At 46.5% G+C, this 26,160-nt stretch overlaps 1 protein-coding gene across 6 annotated transcripts in view; it reads left to right on the top strand.

Moving 5' to 3' along the window:
• DENND2A (DENN domain containing 2A) overlaps nucleotides 1-26,160 on the top strand; it is a 100,425-nt gene that overhangs the window by 24,539 nt on the left and 49,726 nt on the right. For all 6 annotated transcript variants that reach the window (XM_034638089.1, XM_034638120.1, XM_011218179.3 and 3 more), the window contains 4 exons: nucleotides 1,010-1,111; nucleotides 4,510-5,673; nucleotides 18,210-18,337; nucleotides 19,964-20,085. In XM_034638089.1, coding sequence (XP_034493980.1) covers nucleotides 1,038-1,111; nucleotides 4,510-5,673; nucleotides 18,210-18,337; nucleotides 19,964-20,085 — 1,488 coding nt within the window. In that variant the 5' untranslated portion in view covers nucleotides 1,010-1,037. Of the gene's footprint in view, nucleotides 1-1,009; nucleotides 1,112-4,509; nucleotides 5,674-18,209; nucleotides 18,338-19,963; nucleotides 20,086-26,160 lie in introns of those variants that run through there.

The following is a 26,160-nucleotide window of genomic DNA, read 5'->3' as shown; positions in this document are numbered from 1 at the left end:
AGGGATTCAGAAGAAGGATTCCCTGGAGGGTCAGTGGAAAAGAAATGTGACTCTCCAATATCTCAGTACTCGTTGAACCTCTAGTCAGAGTCACCTCGTCCCCGTCAGGAGGGACCAGTCATGTGGTGTTCATGCTTTGCAGAAGACTTGCATCGCCCGTCCTGTTGGCCTTCTCCGATGGATCTCATCTTCCTAGCCATGTCCACCTGAGCAATGTCCATTTGTCCTCATGCTGAGAGACGCAGAGTGCTGATGGGCCTTGCTGTTGGAATGGTACATTTTAATCAGCTGCTGCATTTGAACGTCAGGCACCGGCATGTCATAAAGCCACTGCTGCGCGGAGGCAGCTGCTTTGGCATCCATGTGGTCCTTATCATTTGCCAGGTTTGAGGTGCCCCGTGGGATTCCTGGGTTTGCTGGAGCCACCTACTTTTCATAGACGAGACAGATGACCTAGTGGCTACGTGTTTCCTTCCCTGGGTTTGCAGGCGCTGGGAGAGGCTCTTGGCGCAGTGCTCCAAGGCCAACGACAGGGTGCGTCCATGCCTGCCGTGAGGGCCAGCCCAGGGCTACCTCTGTGTAGATGTTTCTGCTTTGGCAGGTGGTTTATTTCTTGTTTCAAGTAAAGTAACAACTCACGTCTTCTTTGGGGCTGTCAGCCCATCACAGGTTTTAGAGAGCCTGAAAAAGTGTCAAGTTGTGCTGGTATTAATGTTTTGCTTTCACATGTGCACGCACGTGCACAGACACACACACACACACACACACATGAGATTGGCACGCCGTCTGAGTGAGAAGAGGTTGGTTGGTATGGGGTCTGTACCCAGGAGGTTCTCAGGATTCTGTGCCCTTGTCCCCTCTTCTGGGTCAGGGATTCTGAAGGGTGTGTGGCAGTCACACATACCCCCTGCCCCACTCCCGGGCAGACTCTATCAGGGATAAATAATTTGGGGTGTGGACCCTAGATTTGCTGTCCTGACTCACTGAGTGTGCATCCCTGTTCCCCCAGGCGACTTGGAGCTCCTCTTGGTGCTGACATGATGACAGTGTGCAGGCCGGCCAAGGGCAGCCACAGCCAGACTGAAAACCTGAGCTACAAATTGGCTGACAAGTAAGAGCTTTTCTCCCCTGAGAGTGTAGAAGTTGGCCCAGATTCTCCATTTCCTTCCTCTCTCTGCCGCCTTTCCCTCCTCTCTAACCCCACTTCCTTGGACTGAGGACAGGTTCTTTTCCGAGTCATTGTGATGCGGCTCCTGGAAATCGTCCGCATGTGTTGCGGAAGCTGAGACCACAGTGGTCAATTGAAGGTCTGACTAGTGCCCAGCTGTTGAGAGGACAGACCCATGGCAGCTTCAGGCCCTCTCCGCAGGCCAGCCCAGGATTTATTTTCCTAACTACTAGGATGCGTGGGCCTTGTAATTATCCTTGAGCCTTAAGTCTTTACAGCTGCATCTGTCCGCAAAGCCAGCTTTGCCCATCCTGTCTCGGAAGTGCTGTTTTCTCTCCAGATGAGCGCTTTCGTCTGACTCTCTGTCTCACACTCTGCAGCGGTCTTGGCAATCACAGCTCTGCACCCTAGTCCCCAGTCCCTTCTGGGGCTGTAGTGTCCTGGAATCAGGACCTCAAAAAATCCGTGCGTGCAACAACCACTTGGAGAGGGCCCTCTGCCTCTGGCTTCATCATTCTTGCCTCTTGTTGAACTTCATAAATCCGTGTGATCTTCCAGCAAGCCATCCTTCTTCCCTTTGAGTTTTTACATAGGGCCTCCGTGATTGTGAGGTCACCCCAGATGTCTGGGATCTTAGGCAATAACTGTAATCATTGCAACAACACTCCTTGCCATTTAGTAATATCAAGAATTAGAATGTGTGCCTGTACTCTGGGAACATGAACATATATTGACTCATCCACTCATTCATCTTATAAGTATTTATTGACTACCTACTGCGTACTAGGCACAGCAAACAAGATAAATTTGGCCTCTGCACCAGTCAAGTTCCAGTCTAGAGAAGGGAGAGAGAGTTCTTATTTATTTATTTTGGGGTGGGCGGCAGAGGGAGAGGAAGAGAGAGAGAATCTTAAGCAGGCTCCACACTCAGTGTGGAGCCCGATGCAGGGCTTGATCTTATGATCCTTAGATCATGACCTGAGCCGAAATCAAGAGTCAGACGCTCAACCAACTGAGCCACCCAGGTGCCCCAGGAGTTCTTATTTTAAAATGAAAAAAATGGAGCCAAGATTCAAACCGAGGTCCCTCTGACTTGAAAGCCATATTTATCTGTCGTCAGTATTGTTTAACAGTACGTGTGGCACCTGGGTGGCTCAGTCGGTTAAGTGTCCGACCTATGATTTTGGCTCAGGTCATGATCTCCTGGTTTGTGGGATTGAGCCCTGCATGAAGTGCAGCACTCAGGGAATGGGGTGGTTGGGGTCCGGGTCCGCTGGAGATTCTCCTTCTTCCTCTGCCCCTCCCCCCACTCATGCCACACACTCTTTCTCTAAAATAAGTAAATCTTTTTTTTTTTTTTTTTTTTTTTAGTTTTTTTTTTNCCGCTGTACCACCCAGGCGCCCCCTAAAATAAGTAAATCTTTAAAAAAAAAAAAAAAAGGTACATATGATATTTATGATTATTGTTATATCATCCATAGTCGTTAAGCATGAACTAATGTGAATTGTGTTTTTATGTATCTGTCCAGATATCTTGCTTCTAGCACTGTGAGAGTGAGGGCTTTAACTTCTGCCTCTTGAACTCTCAGTAAAAATCAACAAACTGATTCTGCTTCTGCTTCTGACTAAAATCTGAATTCATGCGAATGTCCTCAGTGGTGACAGGACAATTAAAAAATGTGTTTCTCTTTTGTAAGCACTCTGTTATGCATGCTAATTGTTTATTTAAATAAAGAATTCTGCTTTGATAGCCGTATTTAAAATATGAAAATGTGTTTGCATATTCACAAGTTTCTAATTTATGCTGTGTAACCACAAATAGCAATGCAATTTACGTGTTAATGTCCCAATGGAGGGAGAAGTCTTCACATAAACAATTATTAGTCTTCAGGACAGAAAGTCAAATAGTATCAGGATGCATGAAATTGCTAATTATTCATCCCTCACTGTGACCTTAACTGGAGTTTCAGAATTCCTATATAGTCAGATCTGTATATTCAAAAAATGTGCAGCATGAAGTTGGTCTGCGTGTCCTTGCTAATCTTGTCATGTCCAAGGTCACTCTGCTTAGTTATGACCTTTGCTGGTGGAAGAATGTTTTGCATTCAAAAACACAGATACTCCCGTTCTCATTAGACAAGCTTAAAAATGTTTTTCTGGTTTTCTTTCAAAAGAGCTTTTAACATCTTCATAGCACTGACTAATCTCCTAAAATCCCATTTGGAGGCATATCTCCCCACATGTTTGTTCTAGGCCAGAACTTTCAGCGATGATGGAAATACTCTTTTGCTCCGTCCAATGTGGATGTCACATGTGGCTAATGAGTACCACATTCTACTATGCCATTGTTCTAGGTGCTAGAGAGTCAGCAGCAGCCTGAACAGGCCAAAATTCAAAGTAATCTAACAAAACGAAGCAATCCCTGTCCACATAGAGAAGCCAGTCTAGTAGGGCTCACATTCTAGAGGAGGTACAATTCAAATGCTACCAATAATTGTGGCTTTACCTACTTAAGTCAGGACAGCTTATGAAGCCCAGAAGTAGCAAACAATGTATGACTTATGGCATCGTTCTATTTTTTAAATAGTCATCACAAAGGCCCATCCGTTGATTATAGAAGCAGAGGAAATTTGGACTGTGTAAGCTTTTACCTCAGGAGATGTTCCCTATTTTCATCAGGGAAACAAGCTAACAATAATGATAATAACATTTATTATACACTCACGACCTGCTGGATGCTTAATATGGTCTTCCTCATTCAGTGTTTTCAGTCACTCTGGTAGATATGTATTATTATTATTCCCATTTCACAGATGAGGACACTTAGGTTTAGAGAAGTGAAGCAGCTTTTCAAGGTCACGCAGCTGGTCAGTGGTTAAATTAGGCTTTAAACCGAAGTCTACTGCATTCCAAAATCCAGTCGTTCCTTTCATTCTACAATACTGTCTTCCCAAGAAGAGCAAAGTGATTTCTTAAAATGGTGGTTTCAATGTTTGTGACTTACAACTAGCATATAGCATTTATATCTGAGTTCTAGCCAGTCTCTGTGACCAGCCAGGAACAATGATGACCAAGAATCCATCACCCTGGGGCGCCTGGGTGGCGCAGCGGTTAAGCGTCTGCCTTCGGCTCAGGGCGTGATCCCGGCGTTGCGGGATCGAGCCCCACATCAGGCTCCTCCGCTGTGAGCCTGCTTCTTCCTCTCCCACTCCCCCTGCTTGTGTTCCCTCTCTCGCTGGCTGTCTCTGTCTCTGTCGAATAAATAAATAAAAAATCTAAAAAAAAAAAAAAAAAAAAAAAAAAAAAGAATCCATCACCCAATGTTTGTCTTTCTTGTTCAGGGTCAAGGTGGAAGGTCCAAAGGCTGGGGAAGACCCTCGAAGGCTGCTGTTTAGGTCCCCCATTCCTTTCCCAGAGACTGATAAGGATTCACCCCCCGGAAGAAGCTCATTGGAAAGTCTCAATAACCTGATGCTAGAGTCAAGAGTGGACTGTTTTCAGCAGAACATGTTCAGCTCAGATATGATCATCAGTGACCCAGCTTCAGATCTCAGTGCTAAAGAAGCCAGCAAGGTGGGCAAGAGGCCCCTCAGCGGTGTTCAGAACCCCTGCCCCCCTGCCCGAGGTGGGGCCCTGCACAAGTCCCTCAGCATAAAGGACAAGATATCCGAATGGGAAGGGAAAAGGGAATTGCCCACTCCTGCACCCAGCAGGAAAGCAGATGGGCAGGAGGACTACCTGATGTCCTGTGTGATGGGGAGGAGAAGCAGTGATGGTGTGAGAGCCTGGAGCACGGAGGTTCAGGATGGAGCCAGGCCCGAGACAGAGAGCAAGGAGAATGAGAGGAATAAAGGGGTTGTGAAAGTCGGGGGACAGGATGCAGAGCCAAGGCAAGACCTCAGCCAGCCAGCCGGGCAGCTGGCTCCCAGCTTGGGCAGAGGCCGAGAGCCCAGGCTGGGCAAACAGCGCTTTCCCAACGATAGCCTCTCGGTGCTGAGGCAGGTCAAGAAACTGGAGAAGGCTCTGAAGGATGGGTCGGCAGGGTTGGATCCCCAGTTACCTGGGACTTGTTACTCCCCACACTGCCTGCCGGACAAGGCTGAGGAGGGGCCCACCCTAACAGAGAATCGTGGGGGCGTGCGTGGCTCGGAATTCAGGTCCCACCAGTGGGACATGGAGGCCAAGGAGGCCGCCCCTGAGGCCACAGAGGAAAGGAAAGGCTCCTGCAGGAGGCCCTGTGACCAGAGCCTGGAGGGTGTGGACAGGGGCTCGGAGGGCTCCCCGGCAAAACCCTTCATCAACCCCCTGCCCAAGCCCCGGAGAACGTTCAAACACGATGGAGAAGGGGACAAGGACGGGAACCCAGGCATCAGCTTCCGGAAGGATAAAAGGCACCTGCCTCCTCTGCCTTCTCTACCTCCCCCACCCCTGCCCTCCTCTCCCCCTCCCTCCTCCGTGAACAGAAGACTGTGGACCGGGAGGCCGAAACCCAGTGCTGACCACAGGTAGGTGACGGCTGATGTCTGCTCCAGCGGTTTATGCTACTCTCTGGCAGATTATTGATTTTATTAAACAGATGGATCTTGTAGTTGGTCAAGACCGTTCATAGCTTGAGACGATGTATTGACGAAACCTGGAGATGTGATAAGTGATGCCTATGTTTGTGTTCTCTGTCCTCAAAATGAGTGTTGGCTTTGAAAAATTACCTTTTGGACGTTATGAGTACTTGTATTTCTGACACTAGAGCAAGAGTTCAACGAAAACTCTTGTTAACTCCGGCAATGGACTAATTGGTGTTAATTGACACTCATCTGCCACTAGCACCCCCAACTAGTGCATGGTGCTGCCAGTGTCCCCTGGCTCCTTTCTTCATGTTTTTTTCTTGGTATGAGCTCTAGAAACACACAGCCTGGGTTTGCCTCGGCCCTGTCCCAGTCTATCTGTGTGAGTCGACCAAGTTGTTCGACCTCCTGAAGACTCCGTTTCCTTATTTATACATAAAGATGCACACCCTTAATATTTTATTTTATTTTTTTAAAGATTTTATTTATTTATCTGACAGAGAGACAACCAGGGAGAGAGGGAACACAAGCAGGGGGACTGGGAGAGGGAGAAGCAGGCTTCCTGCTGAACAGGAAGCCCAATGCAGGGCTCGATCCCAGGACCCTGGGTTCATGACCTGAGCCGAAGGCAGAGGCTTAACGACTGAGCTACCCAGGCGCCTACACCCTAAATATTTTATAATGTCAAAATAGTACTTTATTTTTTAATTTTTTTATTATTTTTTTTATTTTGAAGATTTTATTTATTTATTTGACACAGAGACAGCCAGCGAGAGAGGGAACACAAGCAGGAGGAGTGGGAGAGGAAGAAGCAGGCTCCCAGAAGAAGAGCCTGACTGTTGCTTGATCCCAGAACGCTGGGATCACGCCCTGAGCCGAAGGCAGAGGCTTAACGACTGAGCCACCCAGGCGCCCCCAAAATAGTACTGTAGATAATCAAGCATGTGAGCACTTGAAGGTCAAACCTGCACATTGGAAAGCATTTCTTTTCTGCTTTGAGAACTCACTTCTAACGTATTTCTGGGATGTGCTAATTGGTTTGATCCCCACTAATCTGGAAACTGGACACAGAACAAAACCCAAAACTGTTGTCTTTGCTCTGGTCACCCATTCTGCACCTTCTGCTTTCCCCTCGACTCACTGCAGCTGGGCTTTTGCCACTTATCCTGAAACTGCTCTTGGCCCAGGGCCACCTGTGACCCCCATCTCACTAAATCCAGTTGCCAGTTGTCTGTCCTTTTCTTACGTGACATCTCTCGGCGTTGGAGGAACAACTTCACTCCCTCACCGGAAGCACTGCGTTCACTGGGCTTCTAGATCACCTATTTTCCTGGGGGTCCTTCACACGCTGCTCCTTCTCAGTTCTATTCCCCTCTCCCTCTGAGTGTCAGAATAACACCCCCTGGACACACCATCCTGGGTCAGAGCAGGCACTTCTCTCCTCCATCTGCCTCATTCCCTAACAGCTCATTCAGTCCCGTGGCTTTAAATGTTAGTTACATGCTTATGACCCCCAGCCTCTTCCAGCGAAGGTTTGCAGATTCATCCCCTGCACGGGTCTCCGTTTGGTTATCTTAATACTTTGGACTGAACATGTCCAAACCTAAATTCCCAATCCAGGCCACTGCTAAGCTTCTCCTCCCCAAATAATGGCCATCTTATTAAATGGCATCACCCTTCGTTGCACCTCGGCCAAAACCTAGGAGTCATTTTTGATTCCTCTCTTTTTCACACACCCCTAATCTAATTTATCAGCAAGCTGTTCGGTTCTAGTTTTAAACATTATCTGGAATCTGACTACATCTGTCTCACTGCTACCACCTTAGTTATCGCATATCTACCTCCCACCCCAGTATCCTCTGTAGCAGCCAGAGCAGTGTTCTAGAAATATATTTGATCATGTCAGTCTTCTACTCAACATGATCTGTCAGGGAGGGTTGTTTTGGCTGCAAAAAACCATAATGTCTTATATTCTCTTCCAAGGGAAAATGTTTGCATATTCCAGATAGGTAGGTAGGTAGGTAGGTAGGTAGGTAGGTAGGTAGGTAGGTAGATAGGTAGGTAGGTAGGTAGGTAGGTAGGTAGGTAGGTAGGTAGATAGATAGATAGATAGATAGATAGAAATTATGTCCTTTTAAAAAAAGAAATCATGCTATATATACTGTTTTTTACTTAAGATATCCTGGAGATCTTTCAACATTACCACTTTTTTTCACCTTCCTTTTTTATTTTTTATTTTTTTAAAGATTTTATTTATTTATTTGACAGAGAGAGCGCGCGTTTGAGAGAGCGAGCACAAGCAGGGGGAGCGGCAGGCAGAGGGAGAGGGAGAAGCAGGCTCCCCACCAAGCAAGGAGCCTGATGCAAGGCTTGATCCCAGGACCCTGGGATCATGACCCCAGCCAAGGCAAACGCTTAGCTGACTGAGCCACCAGGCACCCCTTATTATTTAAAAATTTTTTTTTTCTTTTTTAGAAAGAGAGAGAGAGAGAGCTCTTGAGTGGGTGGCGGACAGGAGGAGGAACAGAGGGAGAGGGGGAATCCTAGGCAGGCTCCACACCCAGCACGGAGCCTGACACGGGGCTCCATCTCATGACCCTGAGATCAGCTGAAAGCAAGAGTGGGATGCTCAATTGACTATGCCACCCAGGCACCCCATACTTCTTTTTTTTATCCAGAGTTTTTTGTCTTTTAAAGATTTTATTTATTTGGGGTGCCTGGGTGGCTCAGTCGTTGGGCATCTGCCTTTGGCTCAGGGCATGATCCCAGAGTTCTGGGATCGAGCCCCACATCAGGCTCCTCCTCTGGGAGCCTGCTTCTTCCTCTCTCACTCCCCCTGCCTGTGTTCCCTCTCTCGCTGGCTATCTCTCTCTCTGTCAAATAAATAAATAAAATCTTAAAAAAAAAAAGATTTTATTTATTTGACACAGAGAGAGCACATAGGCAGGGGGAGTGGCAGGCAGAGGGGAGGGAGAAGCAGGCTGTCTGCAGAGCAGGGATCCCGATGCTGGGCTCCATCCCAGGACCCTGGGATTATGACCTGAGCCAAAGGCAGACGCTCAACCGGCTGAGCCACCCAGGTTCCCCTTTTACTAAGAGTTTTAAAAATTAGGATTGAATGTTAGAATTTGTCAAGTTACTTTTCAGTAGCTTTATATGATCATATAGTTCCTGTCCTTTGACCTATGAATAATGATTTTGTATCCTAATATTAACCCATTCAAGATTTTTGTGTCAGTATTCCATAAATGGGACTGGTCTTTACCTGGCTTTTATTGTACTATCTTTACCAGGCTTGGATATCAGTGGTATGTAGGATCTATGGAAGAACTTAGGATTCTTGGGGCGCCTGGGTGGCTCACTTGGTTAAGCATCTGTGTTTGGCTCAGGTCATCATCCCAGGGTCCTGGGATCAAGTGCCATACTGGGCTCCCTGCTCAGTGGGGAGTCTTCTTCTCCCTCTCCTTCTGCCTCCCCCCCCCCCGAATCATACACTCTCTTTTTCTCTCTCATGCTCTCTCTCAAATAAGTAAATAAAATCTTAGGAAAAAAAAAACCTTAGGATTCTTCCTTGTTTATATTCTGAGAAAGCTTGTATCCATCTCCAGTTCTAAATCCTTTCCGAAACTGGTTGCAAAGCCCAGGTACCTAAGTACTGGATGACCTTTCTGCTCTTGACCCCAACTGTGTCATGACAACAGCTCTTCCATGCCCTTTCTAGGGTGTTCCTCCAGGAAGGCCCCCTCTCTCAGGGGCAGGTTGCTTCTGGGAAATCCAAGTCTTTCCTCTGGTCATCATTGAGCAGACAGATCAACCTGGTGAACAGTTATTCCCATTATCTTTTCTCTTGTAGCTACCATCTGCTCTTTGCAGCCCTCCAGCATTCTCTTTAAAACCAGCTAAAATTGCTTAGTTTCAGTCCAAAGATGAAATTTTTCTTGGCCAGTTTGAATATAGTTGCATCAGCTGTGTTTTAAGAATTTTGGCTTTGGATTTTTCCTTTTGTTTAAAATAGTACAATGGGGGTGATTAGGGCATGATGTTCATTTTCTACGTAAAAAAAATAAAGTGTACTTTTTATTGTGCTCCTATCTCTTAGCAAAAAGAAGAGGCTCAACTCAGAATTTGGCAGACTTACTGCCCTCTCTGAGGCAGGAGAGCCAAGCCAGGGCTGAAGAAAGAAATGATTAAGGATTTTGAGGTTGGGAGGGTTTAGAATTACATGGCCAGGCTGCGCACTTCAGAGAACGCATTCGGCTTATTTTCATAGGCTGATGAGTCCCCTTCTGCAGGAGCCAAACCAGTGGACTCAGATTCTCAGTTTGAGAAAATGTCTTCTTTCTTTTTGTTCTCCTCTTTTCTCTGTTTTGTGTTCTCTCCCCTTCCTCCTTTCATCCCTTTCTCCTTTCTTCATTTCTCTAAAGCCCCAGGAAATTAAATGCAAGGACTTGTGCCTTCAATCTTAAAATGGGAAATGAGAAACCCTTAAATGTCAGGAAATTCCAGAGATAAGATCCCTACAGCAGCACTCACTTGGCTGTGTATGTTCTGTGGCACGCGTTGAATAACTCTGGCAGGAATGCCTCAGAGCCAACATTTAACAAGGAAAGTTATTGTTTTATAAGTGGCAGCAGCATCCTGAATTCACATGTATCTATATGCCCCAAATGTTTGAACTGGAATGCAGATTTTTTTAAATTTTAGTTTAATTTGATCCTATGATGGAATTTTTAGATCTTTATGAAATCAAATAACGTTGACCAAAATTTCAGCTTTTCAACTAATTATTTTGGCATTGTATAGCTTCAGCCTTTTCTTGGCACTGTAGCATATGACTTGAAGAACTTTTGGAGGATGTGAAACCTTGGTCATTATATGGCTGCCAAATCACATGCCTGCTGTTACTGATTCAATAATTTCCATCTTCTGTAGGACTGACTGGGATCCCCAGAGTCGTCTGGTTGGACAGCAGCCCTCAGCTATTACCCAGTTAGTGGCTAAGTTAGCTTACCAGCCACGCTGTGGTCTGTCCTTGTCATTATGAGTCTGTCCCAGTCAACATGACATCCATGAAACAATTCTAACTGCCATGTCTAAAAACTGAGTGTTTAGGGGCACCTGGGTGGCTCAGTTCGTTAACCGTCTGCCTTCAGCTCAGGTCATGATCCCAGGGTTCCTGGGATTGAGCCCCACGTGGGGCTCCCTGCCCAGCTGGGAGCCTGCTTTTCTCCCTCTCCCTCTGCCACTCCCCCTGCTTCTGCTCTCTGTCTCTGTCAAATAAATAAATAAAATCTTCAAAAACAAAACAAAAAATACTGAGTGCTTAGGGGCTCCTGGGTGGCCTAGTTGGTAAGTGTCCCACTCTTGGTTTTGGCTCAGGTCGTGATCTCAGGGTCATGGGATCAAGCCCTATATTGGGCTCCGCACTCAGCAGGGAGTCTGCTTGAGATTCTCTCTCCCTCGACCTCTGCCCCTCCCCCCACTCACGTGCGCACACTCATGAGTGCAGTGCTTTCTCTCTGTCTCTTAAATGAATAAATCTTAAAAAAAAAAAAACCTGGGGGCGCCTGGGTGGCACAGCGGTTAAGTGTCTGCCTTCGGCTCAGGGCGTGATCTCGGCGTTATGGGATCGAGCCCCACATCAGGCTTCGGCTATGAGCCTGCTTCTTCCTCTCCCACTTCCCCCTGCTTGTGTTCCCTCTCTCGCTGGCTGTCTCTATCTCTGTTGAATAAATAAATAAAATCTTTTAAAAAAAAAAAAACCTGGGTGTTTAAAATCTTCAAAGGGGTACATTGTTTGATTAATTTGAGACTTAGAGCAAAAGTTACTTTGAAAGCATTGGAGAAGCTCGATTCTGTAAATTCATTTATTTTAATGGTGGTTGCATTAGAAAACAAAGAGATGAGGATAGAGGACGGTTGTTATTCTACATTGGAGCAGTGACGGTCATGTCTTATTTCCCATTGGAAATGGAAATGGTTGGATGTTAGACATAATGTTGGATAGGGATGGTTTTTCTTCTGAAGTTTCTGTTTTGGATTCAGGATAGAGATAAGCAGAAACCCAATGTGAGTAGCAGTAGCAATCCGTGGAGGGGGTCACCAATAAGAGTGCGGACTGAGCTAACATAAGCATTCTCCCACTTAGCCCCCTATTCTGATCACCTGGTGGCATGAATGACCTTCCTGAGGGTGTGGTGGGACATGGGAAAGAGCTGTGTGTGGTCGCTGGGGATGGAGGTAAGAAGAGAGTGTGTGGCAGCTCAAGGTGGATAAGGGAATCAGAGCATGGTTTTTACAGTTTCTAGGCCATCTGAGTGGTGTTTTAATTGATGGCTAGGTCCCAGGATCTCTAAGCTCATTTAAGTTGTAGCTGAAAATAATCCTGGGGAAAATGTGTTCAAAACAATTGACTAAAAATTAGCTCCAAGAATACAGCTGCCTTATTTTTTTTCCCCAAAGGAGAGATAAATTATGAGCAGTAAATTAGGCCATTAAAACTAGCTTTTAAAATATTCATTCAAGGGGCGCCTGGGTGGTTCGGTCGTTAAGCGTCTGCCTTCGGCTCAGGGCGTGATCCCGGCGTTCTGGGATCGAGCCCCACATCAGGTTCCTCTGCTGAGAGCCTGCTTCTTCCTCTCCCACTCCCCCTACTTGTGTTCCCTCTCTCGCTGGCTGTCTCTGTCAAATAAATAAATAAAATCTTAAAAAAAAATAAATAAATAAAAAAAATAAAATAAAATATTCATTCATGGGGTGCCTGAGTGGCTCAGTCGGTTAAGTGTGTCTGTCTTCGGCTGGGGTCATGATCCCAGGGTCCTGGAATCGGGCCCCACTTCGGGCTCTCTGCTCAGCAGGAAGCCTGCTTCTCCCTCTCACACTCCCCTTACTTGTGTTCCCTCTTTTGCTGTCTCTCTCTGTCAAATAAATAAAATGTTTTTTAAAATTTTTTTAAATAAAGTCTTTTAAAATAAATAAATAAATAAAATATTCATTTATTCAACCAACAAATATTTATCATGCACCTCTGTGATATTAGCATATAGCAATGAACAGAACAGACTGAGACCCTGGCCTCATGGACCTTACAGACTAGTGATAGTTAGAAGCACACAGGTCTGCAGTTATGACTATAACCGCACTCAGTGCCGCAGGAAGCCCATGGTGCTGTGGGAATGTTCAGTAGGCATATCTCTCGCCTGTCATGAAAACAGGGCCGGACTGGGGAGGAAGTGGCCCTCAGACTGAGGCCTGGGTTTCCCAGGCAAGGAGGAAGGTAGGAGATGGGTGTTCAGGTGAGAAACAGATGAAGGTCCCGGAGCAAGAAAGACTTGAGCTTGCCAGAGGCCCTGAAGGCAGGAGTGTGGCCACAGGGGTCAGGAAGGGTGTGAGCTGAGGCCCACAGGTCTTCTGCTGCCTGCACTGAAAGAGTCCCACAGACCAGGCAGGGATTTGGGCCTACCACTTAGAGGAATGGGAAACATTTCAAAATTTTTAAGAAGGGGAGAATCCCAACCTGATTTACATTTGTGAAAAGCCAACTGGGAGGGGCACCAGTGGGCCCAGTGGGTGGCTGTGGGGTGGAAGGCAGAGCCAGGAGACACTGGGGTTAGCCTGTAGTTTCACTGCAGTGGGGACTGAGGGAAGTGGTGGGCACTGGGAATACTTTGCTGGTAGCACTCTGATTAATTGGTTAGAGATGGGTGCTGATGGAGAAGGAGGTTTGGACAGGACTCCCAGGTTTAAGGTGTAAATATCTGGACGGATAGTGATAGCCTTTGCTGAGGAGCACTGGAGGAGGAGCTGGTTCTCCTCCAGGAGGGGGAGTGGTAGGCTGAGTTTACTTTTGGATTTATTCATTTTGAGATTCCCATGGGTCATTCAAATGGAACTGTGGGATGAGCTCTTAAGTTAGTATTTAATTTACAAAAATATGGGAAAGTCACAGATAACCTTCAAAATACTACTTGAAGTCACAATATTGGCATTTGTTGTCGAAATTTGGATATTACCTAAGTTATAACCCATGTCAGCAAACTTCAGTGGACCCATTGGATCATACCAGCATCTCCAAAACTAAGAAGTACCACAATCGTATGATAATTTGAGGGCCCAAGAAGCAAACTGAGACTGAGGGGTGGTCACCCCTTCACCAGGCTGTGGGGTCCCCGAAGGCAAGGACTTCTTGCCTTTGCATCACCAGCTGTGGGCTCAGCTCAAACCCCAGAAGGTGCTTATTAAACATATGGACTGGATGTGAAACAAATATGGAAATGTTTAAACAGGAGAGAAGCCAATTTGGATGTGGTTACCATTAGCCTTTTGAAATTTCCTTTTTCTCAAGGTTAATATGTAAATAAAGGTATTAAAACCTTTCTGTGACTACAGCTTTCCTCCTGCATTGACTTACGTCCATGCTCTGCTTAGTGCCCATGCTGTTAAGAGCACCATTCACCGGCCAGACTTCCTGGGTTCTGACCCTGGCTCCACCACTTTCTCCCCATGTGACCTTGAGCAACTTATTTAACCTTTCTCTCAGTCTTTATCTCCTCACATATAAAACACGTATAACAATAGTAATTCTTCACAGGGTTGTTGCAAAGTTCGAATGTGCTAATCCGAGTAAAGCCCTTAGTGGGTTTTCAGTAAATGTTGAGTGAATGATTCTGTGGTCTCTGAACAGTTTGCATCTTCCCTGCCAAATCTAGGTAGTGTGCATGCTGGGGACTCTAGCTAATATGATCTGGTTAACTCAGCAGGGAAACCCAGGAGTTGTGGCCCACTCCAGGCCAATAACTTCACTCTGCTCTGGGCCACAGACCACCACACCCCCATCTCCAAGCATCTGCTGGCTAATGCCGGCCTGGGCTAATGGCATCCCAGACTAGGGAGTGTTCGGGCGGGGGGGGCACACAGCACAGCACAGTACTATCCTAGAGGACACAACTCAGACCCACTTCCCACCCCCCAGGCCCCATCTCCTGGAGCTCTGAAGCTCAATCCTTCCTCTCCTGTCTGGACACCTCAAGGGGAGGAAGAAGGGGATCATGGAGAGATAGCCCTTCCTTCGCAGCAGGAGCTCCTGTGAGTGAATCGGGCACCCCAGGGCATGAGTGACAGTTTCAGCCTCATGAAGACCATGGGGACCTAGACTGGAAGCTGGACGCTTGGCCCTTCTTTGTGTTACTGCCCTAAGTGCTGAGTTCAGGTTCATAAAGGAGCAAGGGTGAGGTGGAGAGAAGGGGTGATGAATTCAGATGTGGAGTTACGAAGTTCAGAATCTAAAGAAGAAAAGCCTTAGGACATGGCCAAAGCCCAGAAAGAGGGAGAGGACGAGGAAGAGAGCTGCCCATGAAGGCACAGGAAGTTGTCTGAGAGGGGAGGCAGCAGGCGGGCAGCCTTGCGCCCAGCTCCTCAAACCCTAGGGGAGGACCTGTTTGCCTGTGTTTGCAGTCCTTTGCTGAACAGTACTTTTGTTAAATACAATGAAAAAGAATGATCAGAGAAATGAAATGAAAAAAGGCTTTATACAATAGCTTCTTGTCTTTTAAAATTCATTCTGTCAAATTGCTTTAAAAGTTTCTAAACACAAGGGCAGCTGGCTGGTTCAGTCTGTAGGGCGCGCAGCTCTTGATCTTGGGGTCGTGAGCTCGAGCCCCACGGTGGGTGTAGAAATTACTTAAAAAAAAAAAAAAAGCAGGGATGCCTGGGTGGCACAGCGGTTAAGCGTCTGCCTTCGGCTCAGGGCGTGATCCCGGCGTTATGGGATCGAGCCCCACATCAGGCTCCTCCGCTATGAGCCTGCTTCTTCCTCTCCCACGCTCCCTGCTTGTGTTCCCTCTCTCTCTGGCTGTCTCTATCTCTGTCAAATAAATAAATAAAATCTTAAAAAAAAAAAAAAAAAGCAAAAGAAAATTTTTAAAAGTTTCTAAATGCTTATTCTCAGTTTCTGCACCTATCTCCTTGGAAAACCAGTCCTGGCCCACGGATTGCCCTTTGAGCACCGCTCCCTGACACTGCAGAAACCAAGTGGTGTCCTGTAAAGAAAGGCCGCAGGAAGTGGTTAGGTCTTACTGGAAACTCACAGGTGACCTTCAGTGGGGCAGCTTCAGAAAAGGGACGTGCACAGATGCCAGGTTGAGAAGGTAAAGGGAAGAAAAACCAGTGAGCTCCGGTAAAAGAATAGACAGCCTCTAGCTCTTCCCTCCTCCGCCTGGCCCCCCAACCCACTCTGGTTTAAAACTGTTGGCAAGGAAGGTAAGAAATCGCAGAACTACAAGGGTCATTGCTTCCAATGAAAGTTTTTCTAGAGGAAACCTGTGTGTTAGGTTTAAAGAGGGAAAGAAGCTAGCCGAGAGGGAAAGATTTAAAGTGCAAGAAGTCCTGGGGGCGCCTGCGTGGCTCAGTCAGTTGGTCTCAGCTCAGGTCTTGGTCTCAGGGTTGTGAGTTTGGGGCCCGCGTTGCGCTCCCCACTGGGCGTGGAGCCTACTTAAAAAAAAAAAGAAAAGAAAATGCAAGAAACCCCCAAGGCATGGAAAGAAGCAAACGGCCTATGCCCCATGCCCGGCTCTGCCCTCTTATCGCATGGCACTCACCACCCTGTCTCTGCAGGGCAGCCTTGCCGAATGTCTGTGTGTCCCTCCAGAAATGCACCAAGTTCCCTGTGGCCCCGGGATCTTCACCGGTGCCCTTTCCCCTCCTTGGAACACTCTTCCCCCTGCTGAGGTCTTTCTTCTGTCCTCCAGGTCTCTGCTTTCATGAGTGACTTTGTCAGCGCGGCCTTCCCTGATGCATCCCCAATGTAAAATGAGGCCTCCTTGATAGTCTTACTGTGCTTTTCCATCACCCAGCTGAACACAGTTGACTCTTCTGTTTACTTGTGCATGCACTGGTTGAACATCTGTCTTCCTCCCTGGCATTTAGACTCTTTGAGACAGGGACTCTTGTTTCAGTCACTCCTTACGCATTGAACCCTGAGCACAGTGCCTCTCCCACAGTAAATGTTCAGCATAAAACTTTGCTAAGTAAATAATTACTAGCTCCACAACAGTAATGGCAATAGCTAATATTTGTTGCTTGTTTGTTAGGTGCCAAGGACTTTACAGACCTTCTCTTTCTGTACCTTGGACAATCCTATGAGATAATAACTGTTTTTCAAGTCAGGACAGTGAGTTTCAACCCAGTTCAGTGGTTCATCTGAGATTAAAAGGCTTGTGAATGGAGGATCCGGGATCTGTATGCAGGTTTGTTTAATCGCCAGGGACCAGAGAGATGGAAGTGTGGGTGAAGACATGGAGACATGATAGTTTCTCAGTAGTCAGCTAGAGTTCACCACAGAGCGTGTGGAGGACCCTGGGCTAGACACGCGTGCCCAGAGTAAGGGAGATAGCCGTGGCTCCCGAGCCTCGGGAGGGTCGTTACCGTCCTCTACCAGAAGTGAAGGGCTAGGACCAAGTCATGGCCAGCCAGGGGATGTGCCCTGACGAGTGTGGGCAGACTACACATTCACCTAAATGCCATTCAAGGAAGGCCCGAGTGTGTTGGACACAAATTCTTGACAAGTCTGCTGGAGGTAGAATAGGAGCCTTCAAAGCCTGGTTGGATAGCACTGTTCTGCTCCCACCGGGGGGAAGTTGTGGGTTACTTGGGAGAAAGATAGATAGGGAGAGAGGGGAAAAAAGAGGAGGTGGGATGAACTGGTGAGGTGGCTGCGGTTCTGTGTGTTTCACCATACGGTCTACTTCATGGCCTCCCAAATGCTCCGTGAAGCTACAGAAATCATAGAAACTCAAGGTGAGCAGCTGTGTCTGTGTGTCGTGAGAGAGAGAGAGAGAGAGAAGGGACTGGACTTTGCATTAGGTCAGCACCAGCAGGACAGGGATAGCCCCTGTGGATGTAGGTAGGGGTGATAGCCAGAGAGCAAGCCACGGCCACAGACAGAGAAGCAACCACATTTGCACCTATCTCTGAGGGGCAGGGTGGGTTGGGGTGTCTCAGCTGGCCCCTGGGTTTCATTCTGATAACCACTTGAGTGAGAGAAGTGGGGGGTGCCCAGGCCTCTGGTCCACTCTGAACTGGCCATCGCTGCTCCTTTCCGATCATGAATGTGTGCTCTATAAACATTGCAGAATATTCGAAAAAGTCCAGAAAACTGAAAGTGAAGAGAAGCCACGGGCCGTTTGTGAGTCCTGAGATAGTAGCTGTATATTCACTTCCTTCCCCTCTTCTTTTCTATGTATGTGTTTGCTTCTGAAGTTGGGATTGTACTTTATACATATATACTTTGCTACCTTTACTCAGCACAACGCCGTAAACATTCTTTCAAGAAAGCCACACCTCTTACTTAAGTATTTTCATACCTTCTTGCAAGAAACAGAGTTGATTTCAGTAATAGAAATGTTTGCAGGGAGAAAATTGTTTGGTATATAATCTCTGGACCAGCCTAATTTGATTCAAGTTCTTGTTTGTTTTTCTCCCAGAAAGTCCTATGAGTTTGAAGACTTACTGCAGTCTTCCTCTGAGAACAGCAGGGTGGACTGGTATGCACAGACTAAGTTGGGGCTCACACGCACTTTATCAGAGGAGAACGTCTACGAAGACATTCTAGGTAAGAGGCCCATGTGTCTGTGTGTGGGGATGAGTTTGTGAGAAAGGGGGGAGAGGAGGTGGGGTTGAGTGCTTGAAATACACACACACACACACACACACACACACACACACACAAAGTCCTGAAGAAATATGTGTATTAGCCGGGAGGAGTGTGGGAGAGGGACCCACTGAGGGACATGTGAGAGCATGGAGCAGGGGAGTGGAAAGGCTGGTGATGAACGGCCACGGAGGCAGCACGATGCCGGGGGATACCTGGAGACGTTGGAATATCAGTGGCCATGATTGAATCTCAGCTCTGCTATGTTAGCTGTGTGACAGTGAGCTGGGGACTTAACTTCTCTGAACTTCAGTTCTCTCATCTGTATAATAAAGATGATGACAGCTACCTGGTAGGGTAGGGGATCGGAGAAAATGGGATGTAAAGTACCTTGTGTCAAGATGCCCAGTAAAGTGTAGGGATACCGAATGAAAGAAAACTCAGGCCACCACCCTCTCCCGGAATCTGTAGGAGTGTGGCAGTAACAGGGCATCAAATTCAGACTCAAACGAATGTCTGCTATTAAAAAAAACATAATGTTGGCCTTAATTCTTTTAAATTCTAAAGTGGACCTCAGATTCACAGAGTTTGTTTGCATTTAAATTAGTGAGTTAAATACTCTGCGAGGAACATCACAGTTTCACCGAAGTGTGAGCTCAGCGCAGCATCTGCTTGTTGGAGTCCAGGGGGATAGTGGGGGAAGAAAGGAGCTGGTAAGAAGGAGAAACCCATATGTGGCCACATGCGAGGGGCAGGTAGGGCAGATACACACATGCATATGTGCATGTAATCACCAATACCAGGAGGAAAAAACCTCCATGGTGGGAGAAAACACAAGACTAGAAGAAGGGCGTGTATTTAGCTGAGCTATGAATTTCACCATAGACGATCTGAATTATAGTGTCCAAGCTGTGGAGATGGGTTGCTGCCAAAGCAGTAGGCTTCCCAAGTCCGAAATGGGTATGAGATCTGGACTTCAGTGTGTACCTGCCAGGGAAGCTTTCAGTTACAGAGAACAAAAGACCCAGCTGAAATAACAAGGGAGTTTGTTGGCACATGTGACCAGAACCGGCCTGTTCTCCCTTGTTTCTTATCCCTCGGGTTAGCTCCGCGCTCAGCAGCTTTCTCGTGATCTCCATGATGGCTGCCATCAGCTCGCTGGCATCCATACTTCTGGTTGGGAAGGAGAGCCCGTGTCCTGCACCCAAAAAGATCCTCAGGTTCACTCTGACTCTGACGAGACCGATTTAGGTCCCTTGTTCACCTTCATAGCCCAGGAGTACTGTGCATTGATTGACATAGCTTGAGATAGGAGCCCTTCCCTGAACTAGACACTGAGGCAGGGACTGGGGATACTCAGGTTGGCTAAAGCTCTGCAATGCAGAATGGAGTTAACTCTATACACCTAAGTGTATAGTGAGGACACAGGAAGTTACCCAGTGAAAATCAGGGTCCAAGAGGAAGGAGGTGAATGAACAGCAAGACATCAGACATCCCCACAAGGAGAGACCAAGATGTTGGGTAGATATCTGATAAGGAAAACTTCCTTAATGTTCCCAGTTCCTGACTTGTTGCCTTTGACCACAGATCCGCCAATGAAGGAAAACCCTTACGAGGACGTTGAGTTACACGGTCGCTGCCTGGGGAAGAAATGTGTCTTGACCTTTCCTGGTTCTCCCACTTCTTCCATTCCCGACACACCCTCCAAGGTATGAGTCCCCAGGGAAGCAGTGCGAGGAGAGGGTTCCCCAGCACGATGGCCTTGAGTAGCCTGGAGTTCTGGATTACACTAGAATGCCAGGCCACCCTCGCTGCTGGGCTCCTGGGTGCGTGTATCAGCTGCCTGCCTGCTCTCTGCCTCTAGTTTTCCTGGAACCCCTCTGCTCAACCAAGCATCCTAAAATAATATTTTAGCTTCTGGGTCAAACTGAGTAAATAAGGTAATCCACCCATATTATACAACTATAAAGAAGAATGTCCTGACTTAAAACAAAGTCTAAAATAAAAAGTCTAAAAAATAAGACTGAAAGTTCTGGTGCAGAAACAGTACTTTTATAGCATGCTACTATTTGTGGGGTTTTAAATAGAAAAATATACATATATGCAAACTCGTACATGTTTGTGTATGTAGAAGATTATCTCTGTACGGAAACCTAAGAATGAGTAAGTGGGTACACCTGTCGAGTTGTCTGAGTACCTGGAGGTCGAGGTGGAAAACTGACATTTTTTACAGAATATCCTTTTGAACCTTTTGTAATTTTGTGCTATGTACTTATAGATAATATAACTATATTCATGTACATGATAATTTAACGCATTGCCTACAGGATTGAATTCATATTCCTTAGCTTGACATTAAATAATCCTTCATAACTGATCCCTGGGCACCCATTACTACCTAATTTCCTACATACGAAAGCTCCCCTCCAGCAAGAGCCTGTTAATTGCCCCTCTGATATTAGAGGCCCAGGATTGGCAAACGTTTCCTCTAAAGGACCAGAAAGTAAACATAGAATCTCTGTTGTAATTACTCAGTGCTGCCATTGTAGGGCAAAGCAGCAATAGACAATATGCAAGCAAATGAATGTGCTGTGTATCAATAAAATTTTATTTACAGACACCAGAATTTGAATTTTATATAATTTTCACATCATAAAGTATTACTTATTTTCCAATCATTTAAAAATGTCTTAAAGACTTTGTTTATTTGTTTGAGAGAGAGAGAGAGACTATGAGCGCGGCGGGGAGGGAGGGCGGGGGATAGAGGGAGAGGGACAAGCAGACTCTCTGCTGAGCAGGAGCTGGACACAGGGCTCAATCCCAGGACCCTGAGATCATGACCTGAGTTGAAAACAGACGCTTAACCAACTGAGCCACCCAGGTGCCCCTCCAACTTTTTAAAAAAGTAAAAACTATTCTTAGGCCATGGCCTGGATAGAAACTGATGGTGGGCCAGATATGGCTCACAGGTTGTATTTTGCCCACCCCTGTGCTAGGTCATTTCTACATCTACCCTTAGTTCTTGCCTTTCTCTCCTCATCCTTAAAGGCCCAGATCAATCATGCTTCCTTCAGGAAGCTTCTAGGCCATTCCAGCCCCTGGAACTTCTTTCCCTCTTACTCTGTGGGCTAAAGTGTTCATTTTGTACCAAATTGTGTATACCACCTTGTGATATCTCTTACTTTGATGATTTGAAATCTGGTTTTAAGTCGTGTAATGTATCTTAAAAACATCTCCCCAGCTACATTATGAATTCCTTAAGTTCGTCAGTAATATGTTTCTTTGTGTCCCCTATAAATAGTTGTTATACAATGTATAGTTGTTCAAGAAATTAAGTAGGGGAGCCTGGGTGGCACAACGGTTAGGCGTCTGCCTTCGGCTCAGGGCGTGATCCCGGCGTTGTGGGATCGAGCCCCATGTCAGGCTCCTCTGTTATGAGCCTGCTTCTTCCTCTCCCTCTCCCCCTGCTTGTGTTCCCTCTCTTGCTGGCTGTCTCTATCTCTGTCAAATAACTAAATAAAATCTTTAAAAAAAAAAAAAAAGAAATTAAGTAAAGGGGGGCGCCTGGGTGGCACAGCGGTTAAGCGTCTGCCTTCGGCTCAGGGCGTGATCCCGGCGTTATGGGATCGAGCCCCACATCAGGCTCCTCTGCTATGAGCCTGCTTCTTCCTCTCCCACTCCCCCTGCTTGTGTTCCCTCTCTCGCTGGCTGTCTCTATCTCTGTCAAATAAATAAATAAAATCTTTAAAAAAAAAAAAAAAAAGAAATTAAGTAAAGGAAGGCCAAATCCAGGCTGCAAGTATCAGTTTAAATCCCATTGCAAGGATCTATTTCCAGCCCAAGAAAAGAAGGCATGTGCCTCTCTGGGCCCCAGGCGAGGACAGCATTTGCTGGCGAGTGGGGGGTCTGCACAGGAGGTATGCCTTTTGTGCTCAGTGGTCACACAGGGAGTCTTTCTGCCACCAGTCTTCCTGAAGAGCGTTGAAGTTAGAATCCATCATGAAGGGTGTATCTCACCTAACCAAACCAATTCCTGTCATTCTTGCCAAAGGCTGTTAGCTGCGAGTTTGCTCCTCCTGTAGGAGACTGTTCTCGAGAATCATCCAGCACAGCAGATCATTAGCAGGCAGTTCCTGCTTGCCTCTGAAATGTGTTTTCATTGGCTATCAGTGCCTTCAACATTCGGGAAATCCTTCATTTCCCATAGTGGATAAGCTTGGCTTAACAGAAGGAAGGCGGTCACAACTCGGTCTGCCCCTTCGCGTCCCACCTGGCTCTCCCCTGCTCTCCTCTTTGTGCGGTGAAGGCAGTGCTCTCCTCTGAGGAGCAATGAGCAACATCTGCCCACAGCGGCTGTGCAGTCCAAGCCAGATGCTCCTCCCTAATGCCAGAGAATAAGGGCCGAACGGCCCTTTGCTTCCCCTTCCTGCCAGGCTAGAGCAAACCCTGGTCCTCTGTCACCAGAACAGCTGAACACAGTAGGTGATCATGTCAACAAGAGCTTGAGGGCCAGATGCAGCAGTCCTGCAGAGGGACCATCTGGTTGCCCGGGGTGCATGTCGGATGGTCCCCAATACATGCAGGCTGCTTTCAGCCCTTTGCAAGTCGTCAGCAGGACTCGGTGTCCACGCTCATTCCTCTACTCTCCCACATCTGGGTGTCTGGTTGGTGCCCCGTTCTGGGGGACAGCTGCTGACTTCACCACTTCCTCTGTTTAGCTCATCAAATATTCATGGCGTGTCTGCCGCATCTGGACTGCATCTGGTATCTTAGAACTTGTGGAAGCAGTCCCTCTGTGGCAGTTTCCTCTATCAGCCCCTGAAAGATCCTATGACATCTTTTGGGATTTTCATTTAATAAGATCATGCCCAGCCCCAGTACAGAGGTCAGAGGCAGCAGGATGGACAGAAAGGAGCAGTTGTGCAGTTGAGGGTGGATGCTAGTGCTTATCAACGCATAGCACAAGCTCCCGAGAAGGGGCTATTTTCTGTTCTTGCTGTGTGTTACCCGCCATTCCCACACCTAGAATAGCATAGTAAATGTGGTAGGAACTAATTTTTATAATAAAGGAAATCTAGGCTAACACAAGACACGCTTTTTTTTTTTTTTTAGGTAAGTTCCACACCCAGAGTGGAGCTCAACGTGGGGCTTGAACTCACAATACTGAGTTCAAGACTTGAACTGAGATCAAGAGTTGGACACTTAACTGACTGAGCCACCCAGGCACCCCAAGGTGTTTTTTTTACTTATGTACTGACATGTAAGACGTTAGGAAACAAAATGTATCACTAACTAGCAATTCTGTGGTTGCCTGGAGAGCCTACCCACCATGTCCCACCAAAAAATCGTACATCACTTAGCCATAGCTACAGAGTGGCAGTATCTGGTCAGACGTGCGAGTTCTAGAGTCTGACTGCCTGCATTCAAAACTTGCCTAGACCACTTTCTAGCTGTGTGACTTTGGGCAGATGATCTCATCTACACATGTCAGCTTTGTCATTGATAAATAGGAATGATTATACTACTCTCCTCTTAGGGGTCTTAAGAAGATTAATCAAATTCATACTTGTAAGGGCGTCTGAATGGCTCAGTCGGGTAAGCATCTGTCTTTGGCTCAGGTCATGATCCCCAGGTCCTGGAATTGAGCCCCGCATCCTGGAATTGAGCTCCATGCTGAGCAGGGTGCCTGCTTCTCCCTTTCTTGCTCCCCCTGCTTGTGCTTTCTCTCTCTGTCTGACAAATAAATAAATAAAATCTTTAAAAAAAATTCAGGGACACCTGGGTGGCTCATTCGGTTAAGCGGCTACCTTCGGCCGGGTCATGAACCCAGGGTCCTGGGATCAAGTCTTGCGTCTGGCTCCTTGCTCAGCAGGGAGTCTGCTTCTCCCTCTGCCTGCTCTGTCTGCCGCTCCCCCTGCTTGTGCTCTCTTTCTCTGACAAATAACTAATAAAATCTTTTAAAAAAAAAATTCGTACTTGTAAACCACTTAGTCTAGTGCCTGCAACATAAGTACTATCTATGTGCATTTAGTAAATATAGAGAATTAGGCTTTTCAATATGTGTTCTTTTTAAAAATAACCTTATTTCATCTCATCAGAACATTCTCATCACAGAAGTTTTTTTAGGGACACCTGGGTGGCTCAGTCAGTTAAGTGTCTGCCTTCGCCTCGGGTCATGATCCCAGAGTCCCAGGATCGAACCCCATGTCCGACTCTCTGCTCAGTGAGGAGTCTGCGTTTCCCTTTGACAGCCCCCGTCTTGTGCTCACTCTCTCTGTCTCAAATAAATAAACAAAATCTTCTAAAAAAATTTATTTTTATTTTTATTATTTTTTAAAGATTTTATTTATTTATTCGACAGAGATAGAGACAGCCAGCGAGAGAGGGAACACAAGCAGGGGGAGTGGGAGAGGAAGAAGCAGGCTCACAGCGGAGGAGCCTGACGTGGGGCTCGATCCCATAACGCCGGGATCATGCCCTGAGCCGAAGGCAGACACTCAACCGCTGTGCCCCCCAGGTGCCCCTAAAAAAAATTTTTTTTTAATACTGAAAAGTGTAATGAAGAATATAAAACTCATCCAAAATTGGGGATTTTTATTTTTTCTATAATAAATTGTTAGTGTGTTGGGGCGCCTGAGTGGCAGAGCGGTTAAGCGTCTGCCTTCGGCTCAGGGCGTGATCCCGGCGTTATAGGATCGAGCCCCACGTCAGGCTCCTCTGCTATGAGCCTGCTTCTTCCTCTCCCACTCCCCCTGCTTGTGTTCCCTCTCTCGCTGGCTCTCTCTATCTCTGTCGAATAAATAAATAAAATCTTTAAAAATAAATAAATAAATAAATAAATTGTTAGTGTGCACATGTATGTGTATGTATGTGTGTGTATATACATTAAAAAGACTTGGTATGATGTGTATATACTTTTGCTCGTCTTTTATATTTATCCTGAGTATTTCCCCACATCATTAATTTCTTTCTAAAAACAATTTTTATTGCCTGCATGGTATTCCATTGTTTAAATGTAATGTCTTTCTTTACATTAGTATAATGTCCCAATTGTTAAAATGTGCATGTATGCCTTCCTATGTATTTCTCTGTGTGTATATGGAAATATGTGTACCTATGGGCATATATGAACAGATCTATATGCTTGTGAGAATGACACCTAAGTCTTGGAGGAGACCTCTATAAAAGAGAGTAGGATTGAGGTTAAGAGAGGTAAGGAAGAGATGAGATATTTTGTGTCAAGGACTCTCTTAGTCTCCTTAAATCACTGTCTCCTGAGGCAGTAAGGGAGGCACAATGGAGGACAGGAAGGAGTTAAGCCATCAGCCACCATTCTCAGATGAGAAGGGTAAGTGAACCCTGGCTCAGGTCCAGGTCAGCTCCCTCTAGGGAGGCATGCAGTTTCCCTCTCTTCCCCACCAGGAAGCCCCCTGGCCAGGGCCCATCACACTTGACTCCCCGCAATAACTCATGAAGTTTCAACAGAGAGTTCTTGTCTGCTTTTCTTTCTGAACACCACAGATCTTTTGCTGGGTCCATCATGAATCCAATATTTATAAGATTAGGGAGACTCTCTGTGCCTCTGCAGCAGAGTTAGGCCCCTTCCTAGAGATTGTTCCATGGATACACAATGGGAATGGGCTTATCATCAGAGCGTGTTGATATGAGACTTTCTGATCAAAAGCTGAAATCTTCTCTGGTCCACAGACTGACATAATCATGCCTAGAGTCCTACAGTATCTTTCCTTTTAATACTATAGTTCAGATTTGGCAAACTACTGCTG

The sequence above is a fragment of the Ailuropoda melanoleuca genome, chromosome 1, assembly GCF_002007445.2.
Source record: "Ailuropoda melanoleuca isolate Jingjing chromosome 1, ASM200744v2, whole genome shotgun sequence".
Taxonomy (NCBI): domain Eukaryota; kingdom Metazoa; phylum Chordata; class Mammalia; order Carnivora; family Ursidae; genus Ailuropoda; species Ailuropoda melanoleuca.
Note: the sequence above shows the minus strand (reverse complement) of the source record. Positions and strands in the feature narration are given on the sequence as shown.